This window comes from Podarcis cretensis, assembly GCF_951804945.1.
Source record: "Podarcis cretensis genome assembly, chromosome: 7".
NCBI lineage: Eukaryota > Metazoa > Chordata > Lepidosauria > Squamata > Lacertidae > Podarcis > Podarcis cretensis.
Window position 1 is genome coordinate 77,641,929 of NC_137176.1, and position 20,513 is coordinate 77,662,441.

General features: G+C 45.9%; 1 protein-coding gene across 3 annotated transcripts in view; it reads right to left on the reverse strand.

Annotated features, from left to right (window-relative positions):
• Nucleotides 1-20,513, reverse strand: part of SAMD12 (sterile alpha motif domain containing 12) — a 217,942-nt gene that overhangs the window by 143,624 nt on the left and 53,805 nt on the right. For 2 of the 3 annotated variants that reach the window (XM_079984560.1, XM_079984561.1), the window contains exon 3: nt 18,531-18,660. In XM_079984560.1, coding sequence (XP_079840686.1) covers nt 18,531-18,660 — 130 coding nt within the window. The remainder of the gene's footprint in view (nt 1-18,530; nt 18,661-20,513) is intronic. The other variant, XM_079984562.1, reaches the window with a different exon arrangement.

The following is a 20,513-nucleotide window of genomic DNA, read 5'->3' on the forward strand; positions in this document are numbered from 1 at the left end:
CAGGATCAAACAAATCTAAAACCATCGTGATTTAAACACTTCATGGTCTCTCTGAGGAACCACTAGAGCATCTGAGCTCCCCAACCTGATGCAAGGCTTTCGCTTCAGATTCAAAATGCTGTGATCCATGCATTGCAGGGGCTTGGACTAGATGACCCTTGGTCATACAATTCTATGATTCGGTGAGTCTATGACACACACCACAGGGTTAAATTCAGTTGCCTCCCCGAGACACAAGCCTTGGATCGAGGATGCGGGCTGCCCAGACACCCTTCTCTTGGCCTCACTGATGTGGTCCAAAGGAAAGCAGAGCAATATGTTTGGCACCAGCTTAGCTGCAGAAGTTGCCGGAAGGAGGCGTACAAGGCGCCATCCAACTGTCCTTAAGGACTCCATTTGTGTAGGATTTTCTCCTGAGCCTTTTCTTCTTCTGAAGATACCCCACAAGGCAGCAGAGGTTTAGAATCAGTGTTTTCCTTCTCCTGGATGGGATACCTTCCCAAGCTGATGAGCCCACATCTGCCCAAGAGCTTGGGGAATACAGTGGTACCTCGGGTTAAGAACCTGACCATAAGACGCACCTAGTTTTTAGAGGGCACATGCAAGGGGAAAAAATTATTTAAAGGGAGCGCTGAGCAAAGCCTGTATGCATCCCAGGCTCTGCTCAGCGCTCCCTTTCACGAGCCGCATGGAGTGTGTGTGGCTCTTGGGGGCTTTTCCCCGAGGAGGGAGAAGGGCAGCCCATCTCCCTCCTCGGGGAAAAGCCCCCAAGTGCCGCACGCACGCTCCGCATGGCTCTTTAAAGGGAGCGCGGCTCTTGGGGGCTTTTCCGGAAGGTGGGGGAAGGGACTGAGGGGCTAAGCCAGAAGCTAGAACAGCAAGAGGGACTGCTGCGTAGCGATCCCTCTTGCTGTTCTAGCTTCTGGCTTAGCAGCGCAGCCTGCATTCGCTCCATAAGACGCACACACATTTCCCCTTACTTTTTAGGAGGGAAAAAGTATGTCTTTTTAGGAGCGAAAAAGTGCTAATGGGGCCTCCCACTGCCGCCACACAGCAGCTGCACAACTTCTGTTCTCATCCTGAAGCAAAGTTCTTAACCCGAGGTACTATTTCTGGGTTAGCAGAGTCTGTAACCTGAAGCATCTGTAACCCGAGGTACCACTGTAACATCAAAACTAACCGAATGTCCCTGTGGTATACAATTGTTGTTGTTTAGTCATTTAGTCATGTCCGACTCTTCGTGACCCCACGGACCAGAGCACGCCAGGCACTCCTGTCTTCCACTCCTGCTGCAGTTTGGTCAAACTCATGCTGGTAGCTTCGAGAACACTGTCCAACCATCTCGTCCTCTGGTGGTCTACAATAGGAGTCTACAATTGGCAGCCTGGGGGCCAAACTCCTCATTACCAACCGAGGAGAATGTGATCATTTGGAGAGGAGGGCATATCAGACTGAGCAGAGTTCACCTGGGAGATGGAACTTTGGCTCACTGCCCTTCATCTCTTCTCCTACCTCCTCCTCAGTAGGGTCCTTAAGGTCCTTAAGCAGAACCAGTCGCTGGTCAGGAGGTCTACAAAATATGTATCTTTTCTAAGGACACATATTCAAAATCACTTAGCACTGACTAATTGCTCATTAGCACCATTTTATCCAGCCTTTGGGGACATACAGTTCATGAATTATCAGCTTCCTCCACGCTCTTTTTCATTCAAGTCTGTGTGTGAAGTTAAGTGAGGATCCTGCTCTGTGCTAATGACTGTAAGCACTGGAATTAGGGTGGGGCAGTTATTTTACTCCAGACTAGAAAAGGCTGCTTAGAAACAACTAACTAGAGCATGGGTAGGCAAACAGCCCGGGAATCAGCATGTGTTTACATGAGTAGAATGTGTGCTTTTATTTAAATGCATCTCTGGGTTATTTGTGGGGCATAGGGATTTGTTCACCCCCCCCCAAAAAAATATATAGTCCGGGCCCCCCACAAGGTCTGAGGGGTTTCTGGGGGGTTTTCTTGTTGTTATTCTGTCTCTCACAGCTACAATAAACCTACCATTAAAATTATGGACTGGTCAATTCTTCGTCAGAGGGCAAACGGGCAAATTTAGCAGGGAATCAAATACTCCCCCCCCCCTCACTGTATATAAAAGTCAGATTGAGAGGGCTAAAACTGGGAGTTGCTCTTCTGTTCTAATTGGGCTTTTTCCTCGGAACCCCAGTGCTGCTGCTGCTGCTATTGTTTTTAACAAAGTTTATTTGCATGAATATAGCCGAGGCCCAACACTGAGTTCTAGTACAAAGCACAAATGGATCTTTTGTTCGTTTTACCATGTAATGAAAGCAGCCAATAAAGATTTCAAAGAAAGATGGCGGCCCCATTGATTTTCAGAATCCTCCTTCAGGGTCAGATGGAAAACCAGCCTTAAGGGGGGATCTTGAAAACAGGGGTCTCTTTTTATGCTGTCTCAAGCCAGCCATTATGCCTCCCAAAGAAGTCAGTGGATGTTTTTCAAAACAAAAAAACAGCAGCTCCAAATGTATGATCACTGTTGATGTGTCACAACAACTTGGCGTTGAATAGAAAGGTAGAAGAATGTGCCTACTGGTCAAATCACCATCTGAGGTGAAATCTTGGAATTCTCAAACATTGCAGTCTTGCTGCGTAAACACCTGCTTAAGAACATTTACGATTTTAATTAAGTTATTTTAAGGAGTGTTTGTACACTTTGTACCAGACACAGGTCGACAGTCATCGCACCTCTCTTAATGCACATTAATCAGTCTCATCCTTCTGGTATCAACTCATGATCTCTCACTTTCTTGTTGAGTTTTTTTCTTCTTCCTTTCTTTAATGAAAATCCAGGCATTTCATTGTAATGGAACCAGCGATTCTTAAATGGGGAAATCCAAGAGAGAGATCTATTAATCAGGGAGTAAATAGGGGAGTACTGGGGTTAAGGCAGCCTCATTTCTTCTCTTGAAATAATTTATGACAACCAGTGGAGGAAAATGGTTGCATACTGGTTATCCCATGTATAAAATATCCCATGGGAATTAAAAATTAGGATACAGCAAAGAGGAAGGGACCTGCTGGATGAGGCCAGTGGCCCACCTAGTCTGATGTTCCCCTGGACAAATTTCTGAAGAATGCAATATGTGACAACTTTTTTTCTTAGCGGGAAATTGGTTTGAAGAGAAATGCTTTTGCCTAGCTCCTAAAGGTGTATAATGAAGGCCCCAGGTGAGCCTCCCTGGGGAGAGCATTCCAAAAACAGGGGGCCACTGCAGAAAAGGCCCATTGTCGTGTTGCCACACTCCGGACCTCTGGTGGAGGAGGCACACGAAAAAGGCCTCAGATGATGATTACAGAGATAGCAACTAAGATCAAGGAGAATCAAACTCTTAAATAAATGCCAATCAAGCTGAACCGAAAAATCTACACATTTTTTGGTTTACGGACAGGCACTGATGAGCTTCCAGAAACCGCCAACTCATAAGAACCCTTCGCACGTTACTTGCATGACGAGGGCAAAGGTGGTGGCAGACTCTGTGGCGTCATGCGTTTATAATAATATAATATAATAATAATTTATTATTTATACCCCACCCATCTGGCTGGGTTTCCAACCACTCTGGGCGGTTTCCAAAAAAGTATTAAAATACAGTAGTCTGTTAAACATTAAAAGCTTTCCTAAAGAGGGCTGCCTTCAGATACCTTCTAAAAGTCTGGTAGTTGTTTTTCTCTTTGACATCTGGTGGGAGGGCGTTCCACAGGGCGGGTGCTGCTACTGAGAAGGCCCTCTGCCTGGTTCCCTGTAACTTGGCTTCTCGCAGTGAGGGAACCACCAGAAGGCCCTTGGTGCTGGACCTCAGTGTCCGGGCAGAACAATGGGGGTGGTTTAGCTCCGCCCCGATGCCACATCCACTGTTTGCACTGTTGCCATGATCATCTTCACTTCTACACTTCATACAGATGTTTTGTGCCCAATGCAGAACTTGGGGACAGGGTTAAATGTGCAGCTCCACATCCCCTAACACCACACCGATGAGCAATGCGTGAAGAGGGCTATATTTCACATGGGAACTGGGAATCGTAAATGCATCCACTTATGGAGCGCAATTTTTATGTCCTACTTTGTGCTCTTTGGGAAACACATTCGTTTACAGTGTTTGTGTGTTTGTTTGTTTGTTTGTTTGTTTGTGTGTTTGTTTATTTCTGGGCCCACACTCCTGGGCAGTAGCCACTGAAGGCAGTTTGAACACTAAAAGTTTACTGAATATCAATTTAAGGCTTTAAATGTTAAAATCATCTCAGAAATGGACCAGGAGCCAGTGCCAGTGGTACAGTTGTGGTGTTATGGAAGCTGATTCCCTCACCCCTATCAAAACTCCAGCAGTCAAATTCTAGACCAGCTAGCAAATCCAAGCTATTTTTAAAGTCAGCCCCAAGTAGAGAACATTGCAGTAGTCAAGCCTGGACATGACCAGGGCAGAGATGGTTGCGAACTTGGCAAACTGTAGTGAATTAAAAGGTTGAGCCATACAGTACATTAACTCAAACTCCTTAGCATCCTTTAATATTACTTTCAACTGCTAAGACTTGGTTCTACAGGAAGAATGAAAATGCAATGAACAGAAAGGGATGGATTATTAACCTCAACTTTATTGCTTAGTCAATTCTTCAACCCGTATAGCAACATGGGGTAGTTTTCGATCACTACAAACATCTTCCTAGAGAGGAAAATTGCATTGGCAGAATTTAATTTACCTCCAGCGAAACTTCAGATACCCGACCTTTGGGAATTTGATCCAATCTAAGATCAACAGCTATAGATGCTTTGCGTACTCAAACTCATAGAGAAACACTGTTGGGTCTCAATAAATACAAAATAAAACACCGCTTTAGCAACTAACTATTTCATGGCAGAAAATACAAAGGTAAGGGTGCTGTCACTTTGCTATTGGGGTTTAGGGGTGTTTGACCAGTAAACTCAGCCTCCAGCTAGGAATTGCTCCCTCTGAGCACTGCCCTGTTCAAATCGTAAGCAGACTGATTTGAGCCCTCTTCAGCTTCCGAGTTTGCTCTGTGGGTCCTGCTCCCAGCAGCCCTTATAAAAGGAAAAAGGAAGAGACTGCTGGCAGGAGCATTTTGGACTAGGATCTTGGAGACCAGGGTTCATAGAATTGTAGAGTTGCAATCCAGGAGTCTTTCACCCAACCTTGGGCTTGGACCCACGACCCTGAGACCAAGACCCATGCTCTACCAACTGAGCTATAGGGTTGTTGTCAAGATAACAAAAGGAAGGTAGAAATCGCGTATGCCACTTTGAGCTCCTTGGAGGAAACATGGGATACAAACGGAATGAATGAATGAGCATTCCATGCCTTGCTCTGCTTCTACCATCTCTGAACCTGCATTTCTTCTGTATCCCACCCAGTCTATTAGCCGGTTCCCTACTTAGTGCTAGAATTTGGAGGCTGGAGGCAGGGGGGAAGAGGGTCCCTAAATTAAAGGGTTGTCACCCCTTAATGAAAGCTCCCATCCTATCAAATCATAGCCTCTATGGCAGGGGTCAGCAAACTTAGTGCGCCTCGGGCCGGTGTCTCCAACGCCGATTGCGTGGTGGGCCAGAGGAGCGTGTGCCCATACGTGTGCGCACATGGTCTTTCTGGCACACTTCCGGGTCAGAGGAGCACCGGAAATAGCTTGTGCACATGTGCACGGGCAGCCTCCGAGCCAGATGTGCACCGGAAATAACGCTTGCACATGCGCACAAGCTATTTCCGATGCTCCTCTGACCCGGAAGTGGGCAGCCTAGCAGCACAGTGCCGGTAAGAGTGGGTGGCGGCAGCAGAGGTCGTCGAGATAAACGAGTCCCTCGGGCCTTATCCAGCCTGTGGGCCTTGTTTGGGGACCAAGAAATCACTGTGTTTATCCAGCCCTGGCAGCCTTGCCACCCACACCCTGGTACCTCTAGCAACTGTTAGGGAATTAATTGCATTTTACTGTCCTGTTTAAAGAACGATGCTATCAGCATCATCTCGTTCCTCTCCCATGCAAGAGGCCTTAACTACAGGTTTGAACAGATAAGCCAGCTCAGATTGGAAAGTTCTGCATAACCCTTCTGAGAAATTTCCAAGGTATAAAACGCTATTTGTGCACTAGAGAGCTTTGCTTTCTTTCTTTCTGTTAAAGAAAAGGAAAAGAAAAAAAAGGGCAATTTAACTTCAGTTTACTGCATTTTGCTTTTTGCTAAATGGGTGATTGTACTGTTCCAGCACACTGCCTAACAATTTTTGCAAGTCAGCAGTAGAAAAGTGAGCAGTAATAAGTAATAGAAGTTGCTTAGCAGAGACATTACATAATGCATACGCAAATATTTTTCCCCAGAGAGAGGCAGTTTTGTTCTAGATGGGATATATGGAGCTTACATAGGTGCTATAAGGAGCACATAGAACCACAGAATTGTAGAGTCAGAAGGGACCCTGAGGGTCATCTAGACCAACCTGCTGAAATGCAGGAATCTCAGCTAAAGCATCCATGACACATGGCCATCCAACCTCTGCTTGAAAGCCATTAACGAAGAAGAGCCCACAAATTCCTGAGGAAGTCCGTTATTACTTGGGAAACACCTAAGTGTGGGGAAAACTAAAGCACATACACTTCTTTGTGCTTTAAATATTGCATTACACAAATGTTTTCATTGGAATACTTGTAAAATATTATAGGCAATACATCCCTTGCATTGCTTAAATTTAACAAGGGTGGGGAATAATGAAAAGTGCTGACACACTAATACATTCTAGTGCCCCAAAGAACTTGGCATGGTGTGCTGACTCACTGTTTCTTGCGAAATCTAATTTCATAGTTTAACCAGGCACCGTGTGATGAAGCACGTCAGATTTTCCTATACAGTTGACGCTCGGGTTGCGAACATGATCCGTGCAGGGTCCTGAAGGTTGCGATACAGCACATGCGCAGAGTGCGATTTAGCGCTTCTGAGCATGCGCAGCCACCGAAACCCGGAAGTAACCCGTTCCAGTACTTCTGGGTTTCATGGTCCGTAACCTGAAAAAACGCCTGAAGCGGCTGTAACCCGAGGTATGACTGTACTCAATCTCCCACTATTCTCCTGGACTAAATAGCCCTAAGTCAGGGGTCAGGCAAACTTTTTCAGCAGGGGGCCGGTCCAGTGTCCCTCAGGCCTTGTGGGGGGCCAGACTATATTTTGAAAAATAAATCAATCAATGAATTCCTATGCCCCCAAAATAACTCAGAGATGCATTTTAAATAAAAGGACACATTCTATTCATGTAAAAACACGCTGATTCCTGGACTGTCCGCAGGCCGGATTTAGAAGGCGATTGGGCCGCATCTGGCCCACGGGCCTTAGTTTGCCTACCCATGCCCTAAGCATTATGAGAAAGAGTGAAAAACTCAGTGTCCCCACCCACCCCATCTCCCCAGGGTGTCAACTAAGCCACTGTGTGGCATAATGGTTATTGGGTTGGGCTATGATCTAGGAGAGCAGGGTTTGAATTCCCACTCAGCCATCAAGCTCACTGGGTGACCTTGGGCCAGTCACCATTTCTGAGCCGAGACCATATAACGCTGGTCTTGAAAGACCTACATTGGCTCCCAGTACGTTTCCGAGCACAATTCAAAGTGTTGGTGTTGACCTTTAAAGCCCTAAACAGCCTCGGCCCAGTATACCTGAAGGAGCGTCTCCACTCCATCATTCAGTCCGGACACTGAGGTCCAGCTCCGAGGGCCTTCTGGTGGTTCTCTCTCTGTGAGAAGCAAAGCTACAGGGAACCAGGCAGAGGGCCTTCTCAGTGGTGGCGCCCGCCCTGTGGAACGCCCTCCCATCAGATGACAAAGAGATAAACAACTACCTAACATTCAGAAGACTACCTGAAGGCAGCCCTATTCAGGGAAGTTTTTAATGTGTGACATTTTAGTGTAATTTTGGTCTTTGTTGGAAGCCACCCAGCCAGATGGGAAAACCCAGCCAGATGGGCAGGGTATAAATAATAAATTATTATTATTATTATTACTACATTGCAGGGTTGTTGTAAGGATGAAATGGGGGGGGGGCGGAGGCAGGAGAACCATGCACAGCACCTTGAGCTCCTTGGAAGATAATAAAATAAACTAAATAAGCTAAGCACAACCAGACAAAGGCAAGGTTCAGCCTCCTTGACCACGGCCATCTGCCATGGATGCTTTAGCCGAGATTTCTGCATTGCAGAGGGTGGGACTAGATGATTGATTCTGTGGTCTCCCTTCCTCTGTACATCCTTCCACTTGCACGACATTTCAGCCCCTGTCCTGCACAGAACTCGCCAAAAGAAAAGACATGTTTCACGGGGGGGGGGGGTTACTGTTGGAAAATATACTTTTCTACCTGTACAGCAGGGAGTGGGGGGGGGGGGAACCTGTGGCTTTCAAAGCTACAGGACTGTACTTATCATTATTATTTTTTTAATTTGCATACCGCCCTTTGTATACCGCACCTTCTCAGGTTGGTTCACAACATAAAACTGCAATATAAAAACCACAAAATACATAGCAGAAATAAGAACAACAACAAACCAGCAACCTCCCCTCCACAAACCGATAAGCCCCTCTCTCATCAGCGTAGGTCTTTGTGGTAGATGGGGGCTCATCAAATTTTCTACCACAGGTCATGGACCGAAATAAATATACTACTACAAACCCTTACATTACCTCTCGAAAACACTTTTTTTCCTGCCCATCCTTCCCAGCGCAGACCTGATTCTCTTTGTCAATGAAAATATGTATTCTTATACAGCTTCGCTTCTCTGGGAGTATTTCAGGACTTGCTTTTTGTTTTGTTGGATTTCTCTTATCAGGTATAGATTGGTAGTTGTCAGGGGCATATCAGTTATAGTGCCTGAGCAGTTGCTGGTTGCGGATTTTCGGATGTCAGGAGAGGTAAAGCGTGAGCAAGACAGACGGAAACTGAATCCTGTCTCTTCCTTGAAGATTTCATGAGGGGGGAAATAAAACTTCTCCACACCCCACACCCTGAACTCCCCTACAGCTGAGCTGTTCTCACATCTAAAGATACCCTTTCCAAAAGGTAGAACTTTAAGTCAAAAAAGGTAGGCAGTTGATGGGGGGGGGAGGTGAAGTTGTTTGGGCTGTTCTTGTTTGTTGTTGTTTAGTCGTTTAGTCGTGTCCGACTCTCCGTGACCCCATGGACCAGAGCACGCCAGGCACTTCTGTCTTCCACTGCCTCCCGCAGTTTGGTCAGTTCTTGTTTATTTTATCATTTTTAGTTTTTTTTTAAATTATAGAGTGCTTAACATCCTAAAAATTATTAAGTGATATACAAAAGATAGTTGTTTTTTGGTTCCTGTTTTGCAATGTGTGTATGTTGATGAGGTAACTTTTTAAGGAAATCTCTAAACCTGAGTGCCCAAATGGGGAACTGGTGAGCCTTCACATGTGGCTGGACTCCAGGTCACATCAACCACAGCCAGAATGGGCAAAGGCCTTGCCGTTGTCAGCATCTGTCTGTCTCGAGAGACAATGGAGTGAGCCTCCAGGGGTGAAGGGTGCTTTTCCGAACCCTAACTGGAGATTGAACCTGGGAGCTCCTGCATGCAACTGAGTTAAAGTCCTTCTAAATAATAATAATAATAATAATAATTATTATTATTATTATTATTATTATTATTATTATTATTATTTATTACTCATACCCTGCCCATCTGGCTGGGTCTCCGCAGCCACTCTGGGCAGCTCCCAACAGAATATTAAAAACACAATAAAACACCATACATTAAAAACTTCCCTAAACCGGGCTGCCTTCAGGTGTCTTCTAAAAGTCAGATACAGTGGTACCTCGGGTTAAGAACTTAATTCGTTCTGGAGGTCCGTTCTTTACCTGAAACTGTTCTTAACCTGAGGTACCACTTTAGCTTAATGGGGCCTCCTGCTGCCGCCGCGCCGCTGCTGCACAATTTCTGTTCTCACCCTGAAGCAAACTTCGTAACCCAAGGTACTATTCCTGGGTTAGCGGAGTCTGTAACCTGAAGCGTCTGTAACCTGAGGTACCACTGTAGTTGTTTATTTCCTTGACATCTGGTGGGAGGGCGTTCCACAGGGCGGGCGCCACTAGCGAGATGGCCCTCTGCCTGGTTCCCCGTAACCTCGCTTCTCACAGTGAGGGAACCGCCAGAAGACCCTCGGAGCTGGACCTCCAATATAGGAACATAGGAAGCTGTCTTCTATTGGGTTACAAAGCAACTGGAGGAGGAATAGTGGACAGAGGGTGAAGGAAGAGCTGTGAGTGGAGAGGGCCCCTCTTCCCATCCTCTGGACCCCCTGGGAAACTCAGCAAACCTGTTGCACCCAAAACTGGGTATGCAGAGTGCAACTGAACAGGACACAGCTATGGGCAGGACCATCTGCCTTCGGCCTGACCATAAAATGCAAGTCTGGAGTAAAAGACTAGGGCAGGGTTTCCCAAACTTGGGTCTCCAGTTGTTTTTAGACTACAGTTCCCATCATTCCTGACCACTGGTCCTGCTAGCTAGGGATGATGGGAGTTGGAGTCCAACAACAGCTGGAGACCCAAGTTTGAGGAACCCTGGACGAGGGTGATGACTGCCTTTTCCAGGAACTCTTCTCCTTGTGAGACTTTTGTGGGTGAGCTGAGAGTTTGTTTGGACGCTGGGGGAGAGCCCAGAGGCTGAGAGGAAGGAAAATGAATTGCTATTGATTTATATATATTAGTAACTTTGTATGAATGTAGGGTTTTTATATGCAACTGTGTGTTTTTGTAATATTTCATTTGTTTGTTGCTGCTTCCGGGGGTTTTTTGGTGCACTGCTTAGATATATTTTTAATATATTACGTGGTATAGAAATTAAATAATCAAAAATCAATGCTTAGCTCTTCCCTGAAGCCCCACTGGGCTATCTGCTCGCCCCAGCAGAACTTAAAAACTGGGAAGTGTGCTCATCCTATATGCTTATATGTTCTTGTTAAAACTCCGAGAAATCACACCTTTCGTCAAGCAGCTTTTAGCCCTCCTGACGGCAGGAAAGCTTGAAAAGAGTTATGGCAAAATATTCCAGTGTGTTGCGCTCCATGCTGAATATACTGCCCTTGATGTGCTCTTTTCTTTTCCAAATGAGCGGCTGCATTTGCAGAGCCTGCCTTTCAGCTAGCAAGGCAAAGGATTCATTTAACTGCATGGTGGGGTTTCTGCTTTGCAAGATCATAGCGAATTCCCCATCTGCAATACTTCCTCTCTTGTTACATTTTCAACGAGCTGTTTATAAGCTACAACTTTCCCACAACAAAGAGGGGATAATTGATGATTAACCGAGAAAACAGCCTGCCTTCTCCAACTGGAATCTGTTTTCCTTTTTCCTTTTTTTTTTGCGCACAATAAAAATGGCCAATTTTTAAATCAGCCAGAGAATTGGGTGAATGCATGTTTTAAATATGCATATATAAATATTAGGGGTGGGGTAGGGAAAGGGAGGGGCAGCCTGAGTAGCAGGGAGGGCAAGTTTAACTTTTTCACTCCCTGCCAGAAACTTTCAGACCCAGAGCAGTGTTATCTAGCCAAATAAATTACAAGTTAAGAATAAATTTCGGGGGTTGGAGGAGGGAACTGGAAGTGACCAAAAATCTGAGCACGCACGCTTAACTACAATAGCAAATGTAATAAAACGCGTCTCTTGGTTGGAACACAAAGCGTTGTTTTTATAGTTGTACTGTTAAAAAAAAGCATCTGCTGTATCAAATTATAGCTCTCCTGAATAATTTCAATCCATTCTCACAGGCAGGATCCCATTACAGTCACACAAAAATTGAAAACGGCGTAGTAATTTGTGCGCAAGCTCCCCCTTGAGGAACGGAAAGTTACTGCAGGTCTTTAAAAGCATCCTTCTGGGAAGCCAATTGCGACTGAGGCGCAGGGGAAGCAAACCTTTAATCAATGGGTAGGCAAAATAAGGCCCAGGGGCCGGATCCGGCCCAATCGCCTTCCACGGACAGTCCAGGAATCAGCGTGTTTTTACATGAGTAGAATGTGTCCTTTTATTTAAAATGCATCTCTGGCTTATTTGTGGGGCCTGCCTGGTGTTTTTACATGAGTAGAATGTGTGTTTTTAATTAAAATGCTTCTCTGGGTTATTTGTGAGGCATAGGAATTCGTTCATTATTATTTTTTCAAAATATAGTCCGGCCCCCCACAAGGTCTGAGGGACAGTGGATCGGCCCCCTGCTGAAAAAGTCTACTGACCCCTGCTTTTATTCCTTCTCTCCTACTTAGTCCATATATAAAATTGGTGCACCGACTTCACTGAGAAAGCGGCCATTGAGAAGTTTTGAGGCAAATGTGGAAGAAGTGGCTCGGGTTCCAAGATGTGTATTCGCAGTCATTTTAAGACAAATCTTCATCGTTTGCCCTTCCCGGAATGTTGCTATAGAGTTCTCTGCAGCATAGACATTTCGAACATTCATTTAAATAAGCATTTCCAGAGGGTTTCTCTTAATGCGCAGATTACCATGGAATTCGTAGAAGACCGTAATGAAGGAGTGGAGAAACACGTGGCCCTCTAGGTGTTGTTGTTGTTGTTGTTTAGTCGTTTAGTCGTGTCCAACTCTTTGTGACCCCATGGACCAGAGCACGCCAGGCACTTCTGTCTTCCACTGCCTCCCGCAGTTTAGTCAAACTCATGCTGGTAGCTTTGAGAACACTGTCCAACCATCTCGTCCTCTGCTGTCCCCTTCTCCCTGTGCCCTCCATCTTTCCCAACATCAGGGCCTTTTCCACGGAGTCTTCTCTTCTCATGAGGTGGCCAAAGTATTGGAGCCTCAGCTTCAGGATCTGTCCTTCCGGTGAGCACTCAGGGCTGATTTCCTTCCTCTAGATGTTGCCAGACTCTAACTTCCATCAGCGGCAGCTGGCAGGGTAGTTGGTCAGGGAAGATGTCAGCTTTGTAGTCCAGCAACACCAGGGAGTGACAAGTATCCCACTCCTGATTTAGGGCCTTCTACGAACTGGGACGGACGCAGGTGGCGCTGTGGGTTAAAGCCTCAGCGCCTAGGACTTGCCGATCGAAAGGTCGGCGGTTCGAATCCCTGCGGCGGGGTGCGCTCCCGCTGCTCGGTCCCAGCGCCTGCCAACCTAGCAGTTCGAAAGCACCTCCGGGTGCAAGTAGATAAATAGGGACCGCTTACCAGCGGGAAGGTAAACGGCGTTTCCGTGTGCGGCTCTGGCTCTGGCTCTGGCCAGATGCGGCTTGTCACGCTGGCCACGTGACCCGGAAGTGTCTCCGGACAGCGCTGGCCCCTGGCCTCTTAAGTGAGATGGGCGCACAACCCCAGAGTCTGTCAAGACTGGCCCGTACGGGCAGGGGTACCTTTACCTTTACCTTTTACCTTACGAACTGGGACACAGACACCAAAAAGGACCACCATCTTCCACATGAGCCTGTCCTATTGGAAAGATCATCCCTCACAAGAACATAAGGAGAGCCCTGCTGAATCAGCCCAATGGCCCATCTAGTCCAGCATCATTTTCTCACAGTGGCTGACCAGATGCCCGCAGGGCAAGAAGGATCCAAACACAAGAGTACTCCACCCTCCTGCGGTTTCCAGGAACTGGTATTCAGAAGCTTTGTTGGCCCCAGCTGTGGAGCAGCCGGATCTCTGATGGTGGAGATACCTGGAGAATGTGGAAAAGGCTTTTCAGCAGTGCTGTGTCCCCCCCGAAAGCAGTGCCAGGTGACGAATTTAATTACTTTTAGGCACCAGACAAAGGCCTGCTTATTTATTGGTAAAGGTAAAGGGACCCCTGACCATTAGGTCCAGTCATGGCCGACTCTGGGGTTGCGGCACTCATCTAACTTTATTGGCCAGGGGAGCCGGCGTACAGCTTCTGGGTCATGTGGTATGACTAAGCCGCTTCTGGCGAACCAGAGCAGCACACAGAAATGCCATTTACCTTCCCGCCGGAGTGGTACCTATTTATCTACTTGCACTTTGACGTGCTTTCAAACTGCTAGGTTGGCAGGAGCAAGGACCGAGCAACGGAAGCTCACCCCGTCGCGGGGATTCGAACCGCTGACCTTCTGATCGGCAAGTCCTAGGCTCTGTGGTTTAACCCACAGCGCCACCTGTGTCCCGCTTATTTATTGTGGCATTTTTAAATGGCTAAGTGACATTTGCTGCTATCTTGCTACTGTTAGCAATTCATTATTATTATTATTTTACCTGTTGCGCTGGTTTTTAATTCACTCGTTAAAAATGCTTCTTTAAAATATCACACAAGGGTTTTTGCTTTTGCAAATTAAGACTGTTGCATGGCTTTAAAATTATCAATCTAAAAATTTGTAAGCTGGTTTTGCTACCTCCCTCTACAACAGAACTCATGACATGGAATCTGCGGATTGGGGTGGGGCGGGATAAGCCCTGTCTGGCATATTATTCAAAAGGACATGTTAATCCTACACAGATTTTCCAGTTAGGTTTTGCTCCTGATTTGTAACAATAGAGTGGGCATATAGCCGATTTAACACCAGCTTCCCCGTGAGTTTACAAAATTATTCGCTTTGGAGATTTTGGGGTTTTTTAAAAAAAAATAATCCCACAAATTTTGGAGAAGACGTGCCTAAAATAACAGGGCTCCTGCTCTCAGGTAGATGGTGAAAGAGTTAGAATTACCTGCCCAGAGAGCAGCTGACATGCATCTGCTTGAGTTGTTAAGAACAGAGAAAAGTGCTGTATTCTAGGTCAGGCAATTTGTTCATCTAATACAGTGTTGTCTACTCTGACTGGCAGAGTCTCAGGCAGAGCTAATTCATTCTTTGGCTACTTAGCCCTGTTAAACTGGAAATGAGGGGACTAAGCCTGGGGCCTTTTGCATTCAAGCAGGGCTCTACCACTAAACTGCATTTTCTCCTACTCTTCTGGGTGTGTCCTGTTTGGAAGCAGGCAGTTCAGGGAATCATCCAGAGATGCAGCAGACAGAATACCCTAAGGCACTACAATTCTGCATGATTAAATGATCCAGTCCTGATGCAAGAGAAATTGATGAACTATGCAGAACTGGCTAAACTGACATACAAACTGCAAGATAAGGACAACTGTGACTTCAAAGAAGAGTGGGAACGTTTTACAAATTACAGTGGTACCTCGGGTTACATACGCTTCAGGTTACATACGCTTCAGGTTACAGAGTCTGCTAACCCAGAAATAGTCCCTCGGGTTAAGAACTTTGCTTCAGGATGAGAACAAAAATCTTGCTCCAGCGGCACGGCAGCAGCAGGAGGCCCCATTAGCTAAAGTCATGCTTCAGGTTAAGAACAGTTTCAGGTTAAGAACGGACCTCTGGAACGAATTAAGTACTTAACCTGAGGTACCACTGTATCTAAAAAGACAACAAAATGAACTGGACTCCTTGGCAGGTTTTGAATAAACATACACAAATCTACTGATGGTTAATATGATAGATAGATAATATAAGGATTTATACAATTTTACAGTATGCAGAGAACAGTACGTGTTGAGAATCAAAGAGAGGAGTTGAGGGAAGTCTTGGTGGGGAGGGTTTGTTGGGGAGGTGGGGGGGAAAGGGGGAAAATAATGAAAATAATGTTTTGATATTTTGTTATGGGTTTAAATTGTTAATTAAAAAATAAATAATAAATAAGAAGGCCACTTTCACTCCTCCCCGCCCCCCCAAATGACCCAGTCCTATTCAACGAGCAGAAGCAGTTAAGATTTCCCAGTGAAAGCTGGAGAACCATGCAAAAATGCAATGGGTAACCTCACTTGCAGGTGGACACAGCAGGAGTCTATCCTCATTTTATATCTCATGGTACCTCAGCTGCTTCGTTGCGACACACCGTTTAGGAATGTACTCGCCTAGCAACCGCCTCTACCGTGCCAGCCACCCCCACCCCCAGAAGTGAGCCTGGTGGAGGATGAATGCTACCCTGCCCCAGAGATCTTAAAAGGGGCAGAAGCTACATAAAGTTGTAGGTTGGGAAGGGGCTACGAGGGTCATTAAACCCAATCCCTTGCAAATGCAGGAATCTGGGCTGAATGGTGGAGCAAGGCTCCTTCAGGTAGGCTTTCACTTGACAAGAATATTAAATTCTTTTTACTTCCTGCAGTATCACTGCACAATACTTTTGCACAACTTGAAATAACTCAAGAGGGCAAAAAAAAATAAAATTAGCAAAAAGAGGTTAAGCACAAGTTTCATTTCAGTGTTGCTTTTATATTGGTTTCCCCCTTAAAAAGGTAAAGGTAAAGGTACCCCTGCCCGTACGGGCCAGTCTTGACAGACTCTGGGGTTGTGCGCCCATCTCACTTAAGAGGCCAGGGGCCAGCGCTGTCCGGAGACACTTCCGGGTCACGTGGCCAGCGTGACATCGCTGCTCTGGCCAGAGCCAGAGCCAGAGCCAGAGCCGCACACGGAAACGCCGTTTACCTTCCCGCTGGTAAGCGGTCCCTATTTATCTACTTGCACCCGGAGGTGCTTTCGAACTGCTAGGTTGGCAGGCGCTGGGACCGAGCAGCGGGAGCACACCCCGCCGCAGGGATTCGAACCGCCAACCTTTCGATCGGCAAGCCCTAGGCGCTGAGGCTTTAACCCACAGCGCCACCTGCGTCCCGGTTTCCCCCTTGAGTACCTGCAAAGTCTGATAGCGGGGTCAGCAAACTTTTTCAGCAGGGGGCCAGTCTACCGTCCCTCAGACCTTGTGGTGGGCCATATTATATTTTGAAAAAAAATAATGAATGAATTCTTATGCCCCACAAATAACCCAGAGATTAATTTTAAATAAAAGCACACGTTCTACTTAAGTAAAAGCACACGTACTACTCATGAACCAGGCAGGTCCCACAAATAACCCAGAGATGCATTTTAAATAAAAGGACACATTCTACTCATGTAAAAACACCAGGCAGGCCCCACAAATAACCCAGAGATGCATTTTAAATAAAAGAGCACATTCTACTCATGTAAAAACACGCTGATTCCCGGACCATCCACGGGCCGGATTTAGAAGGTGACTGGGCCAGATCTGGCCCCCCGGCCTTAGGTTGCCTACGCACGGTTTGATAGCAACACCAGGGCCACGGGCAGATCTAAATAATCCAAGTGTGGCTTAAACTCAGAGCAGCTAACTTACAGTTCAGAACCGTGATCTGGATTCCCAAGGAATTCTTTTTCTGCCACTGACCTCCCACCAATTTGTGCCATGGTGGCAAACAGCAAAGAAAACTTGCTGTGTTTCTGGGGTGGTCAAAAACCAGCACCCAGGGAAATGACTGGCAGAATCCGAGACCTGGGAGAAGAGTCGGTAGAAGAAGATTGGAAGAAATTTAAAGACTATCTACAGAAATATTGTAAAATTAAGGAATGTTAGAAGGATGTTGGAATGAAGTTATGTGGTTTTAGCAGTAATGTTATAAAGGAGTATTTAAAGATGGATTATTAACAGGTGAGAATGTAAAGTTATAATATATTAAGATTAATTATTAAGATAAAAGCAAAAATGGAAAGGATTTGCTGAAATAACTAATTGAACTAGAATACAAAAAAGGGAGGTGTGAGGAGGTCAGGGAAACAAGTAAATGAAAGTCAAGATATGAAAAGCTTGATTTGTTCTTAATTGTTTTTACTTTTTTGTATTTTGTATTTTTTGTTTCTTTTTCTTTTCTTTTCTTTATTCTTGTAACTTTTTTGAAACTTTAATAAATATTATTATTAAAAAAAAAAAAAAACCAGCACCCAGTTGGGGGTGCATATGGAGTCCTCCCTGGTTATTAGATGGATTGTTTGATGAGCAGAGAGGGGGAGATAAGCTGAACTGATCAGCTGGCATGGGGGGCTGTGCCCCCCTTGGTGTGTCCTGTGAGCGCAGCATGCAACACACTTCTGGCACGCCCTCAGGCCCGGTGCTGGAGAGGATGGGTGGCTGGGAGGGGAGCAAGACAGAATTTCCCCCTCTGGCTCTGATTTTAATCTGAGCTGAATTTAGATTCTCCATGTCTGCCTCTTCTTTGAAGAGAGAGCAATGATCTCTCAAAGCTCATATCCTGACCTCCAGACACGTCAGGCTTGGTTGGTAGCATCTATATAGAAAGGTTGTATTCTTCCACTGGGCTCCTCATATGAAACTATGCTTCTTGTATTCTAAAGTCTTATTGGAGCAGAATCAGTTTGTTTCATTTATGCCCTTTCAGCCTTAAGCCAGGCCCCTAAGGTGGGCATGTGTCAAAAAAGATATAGATTAAAAACCACAATCCTTTATCACGGCAAGGCTCGCTCACTGTATATTTTCTGCGGATTGCTCCTTCGGATAACATAGCTGGGAACGCTGCCGATTCCTTCCTGGCCTCCCCACCGCTCAGCACCGGGCGAAAAAATGAAGCACAAGTTTTATCGGAGGTCGCCCCCTCGCAAAACAAGAGCAATCGAAACAAGCAATACACACTCAAGTGAAATAGGTCTTTATATTTCATACTTTACCAGTTATGTCATGCTGTTTGAATGACTCACTGTAGATTTGATACTGATTAGGGCAGTGTTTCTTCAGCCACTTGCACACATCCTGCTGGGTCCACAGCGCCACCGGCTTGGTCAGTTTCACAATATTAGACTGGAAAGGCAGAACAAGGGAAAAGGCCATTTAGAGCAGATGTCTTGTCCAGCTTGGGACATTTATTCTGTGCCTCACCTTGTACCAAGACACCAGCACTCCAGAGCAGTCAACCTGGTGCCTTCCCAGATGTTTTGGACTAAGACTTCCCTCCGCCCCAGCCAGCAGTCCAGAACATCTGTTGGCAAAGGCTGCTCCAGTTGGCAAAGGCTGCTCCAGACTCAGTGCAGTCGCAGGCATTCCTCTTTGCACAGAGCAGTCAACAAAAGAAGGGATCTCGCCCTGGCACTTTTCCATATGGCTGGCAATTAATAAATCAGTGCTTACAAGTACAATGGATGCTTGGGTTGCAAACGTGATCCATGCAGGATGCACGTTTGCAACCCGCAGCATTCGCAACCCGCAGCTGCGCGTCTGCGCACATGTGGGTTGCGATTTGGCGCTTCTGCGCATGTGCCAAAACTCGGAAGAAACCCATTCCGGTGCTTCTGGGTTTCGGCGGTCCGTAACCCAAAAAAATGCAACCTGAAGAGTCTGTATCCGAAGGTATGACTGTACAGGTATCAGAGACATCTCAAGAGTTTAATGGCAGGTGGGAAAATATTACCAGACGTAATTTAGGTAACAATCGGGATAATCACTGAACATGCCACCCCATCTCAATTAATCTTCTTTAAGATGAAAAGCAATTGTGAGGTATGTCCTCACTCCACCTGTTGGTCCTCCAACAGATCTTGAAAATGCAGCCTATATTATTATAGAATCATATATACATAGCATCATAGAACTGTAGAGATGGAAGGGACCCCAACCGTTGAGTCCAAGCCCCTGCAATGCAGGAATCTCAACCACGACAGCTTAAAAATCTCCAAGAAAGGAGAGTCTACCACCTCCAGAGGGAGACTGTTCCATGGCAGAACAGCTCTTGTCACTCTGATACCAAGAGGTCACTGAGAAAGGTCTGAGAAAGATGTCTTGATATTAGGGCAGCCATTAGTGCTTTGACTTTCCAAATGAGGCAAGAAATAACAACGGATCTGCATTGCTGTTAGGGCTGTCATATAATTAAATATATCCTAGCTGATCAATGGATCCAGTTGATTTAGAACAAAAATAGAATCATAAAAGTGTTGGCAGGGACCCTGAGGGTCATCTGGTCCAACTCCCTGTAATGTAGAAATCTCAACTAAACAAGCCATGACTGATGGCCATATTCTAACCTCTGCCTAAAAACTTCCAAGGAGGGAGAGTCCCCAGGGAAACCATTCTAGTGTCGAACAGCTCTTACTGTCAGAAAGTTCTACCTAATGTTTGGTCAGAATCTCCTTTCTTGTAACTTGAAGTCATTGGTTCGAGTATATCCTGCCCAATGGAGCAGGGGGAAACAAGCTTGCTCATCTTCCATACGCCCTTGAGCTCATCTTCCATACGCCCTATCCTATCTCCCCTCAGTCTCCTCTTCTTCAGGCTAAACAACCGTTACTCATCAGGCTAGGTTTCCAGGCCCCATATCTTGATCACCCTCCTCTGCACACATTCCAGTTTATCAATAGCCTTCTTAATAATTCACATACACAACAGCAGTTTTCAAGGGTGGGAAAGCACTCTTTCCTTATAAATCGGGAACACAGAACCTGTGAACCGGGACAGCAGAATGCAGAATTAAGAAGCAGGACAGCATGCACCAACCTGACACCATCCAGGTGTTGTTGGACTAGAATTCTCTTCATCACTGACTAGTGGCCATGCTGGTTGGGGCTGATGGGAGTTTTGGTGTAACTTCTGGAGGGCACCAGGTTGGATGAACTCCTAAACGGCTTGTTTCCCCCTCAACTGTTTTATTTTGTTCCTCA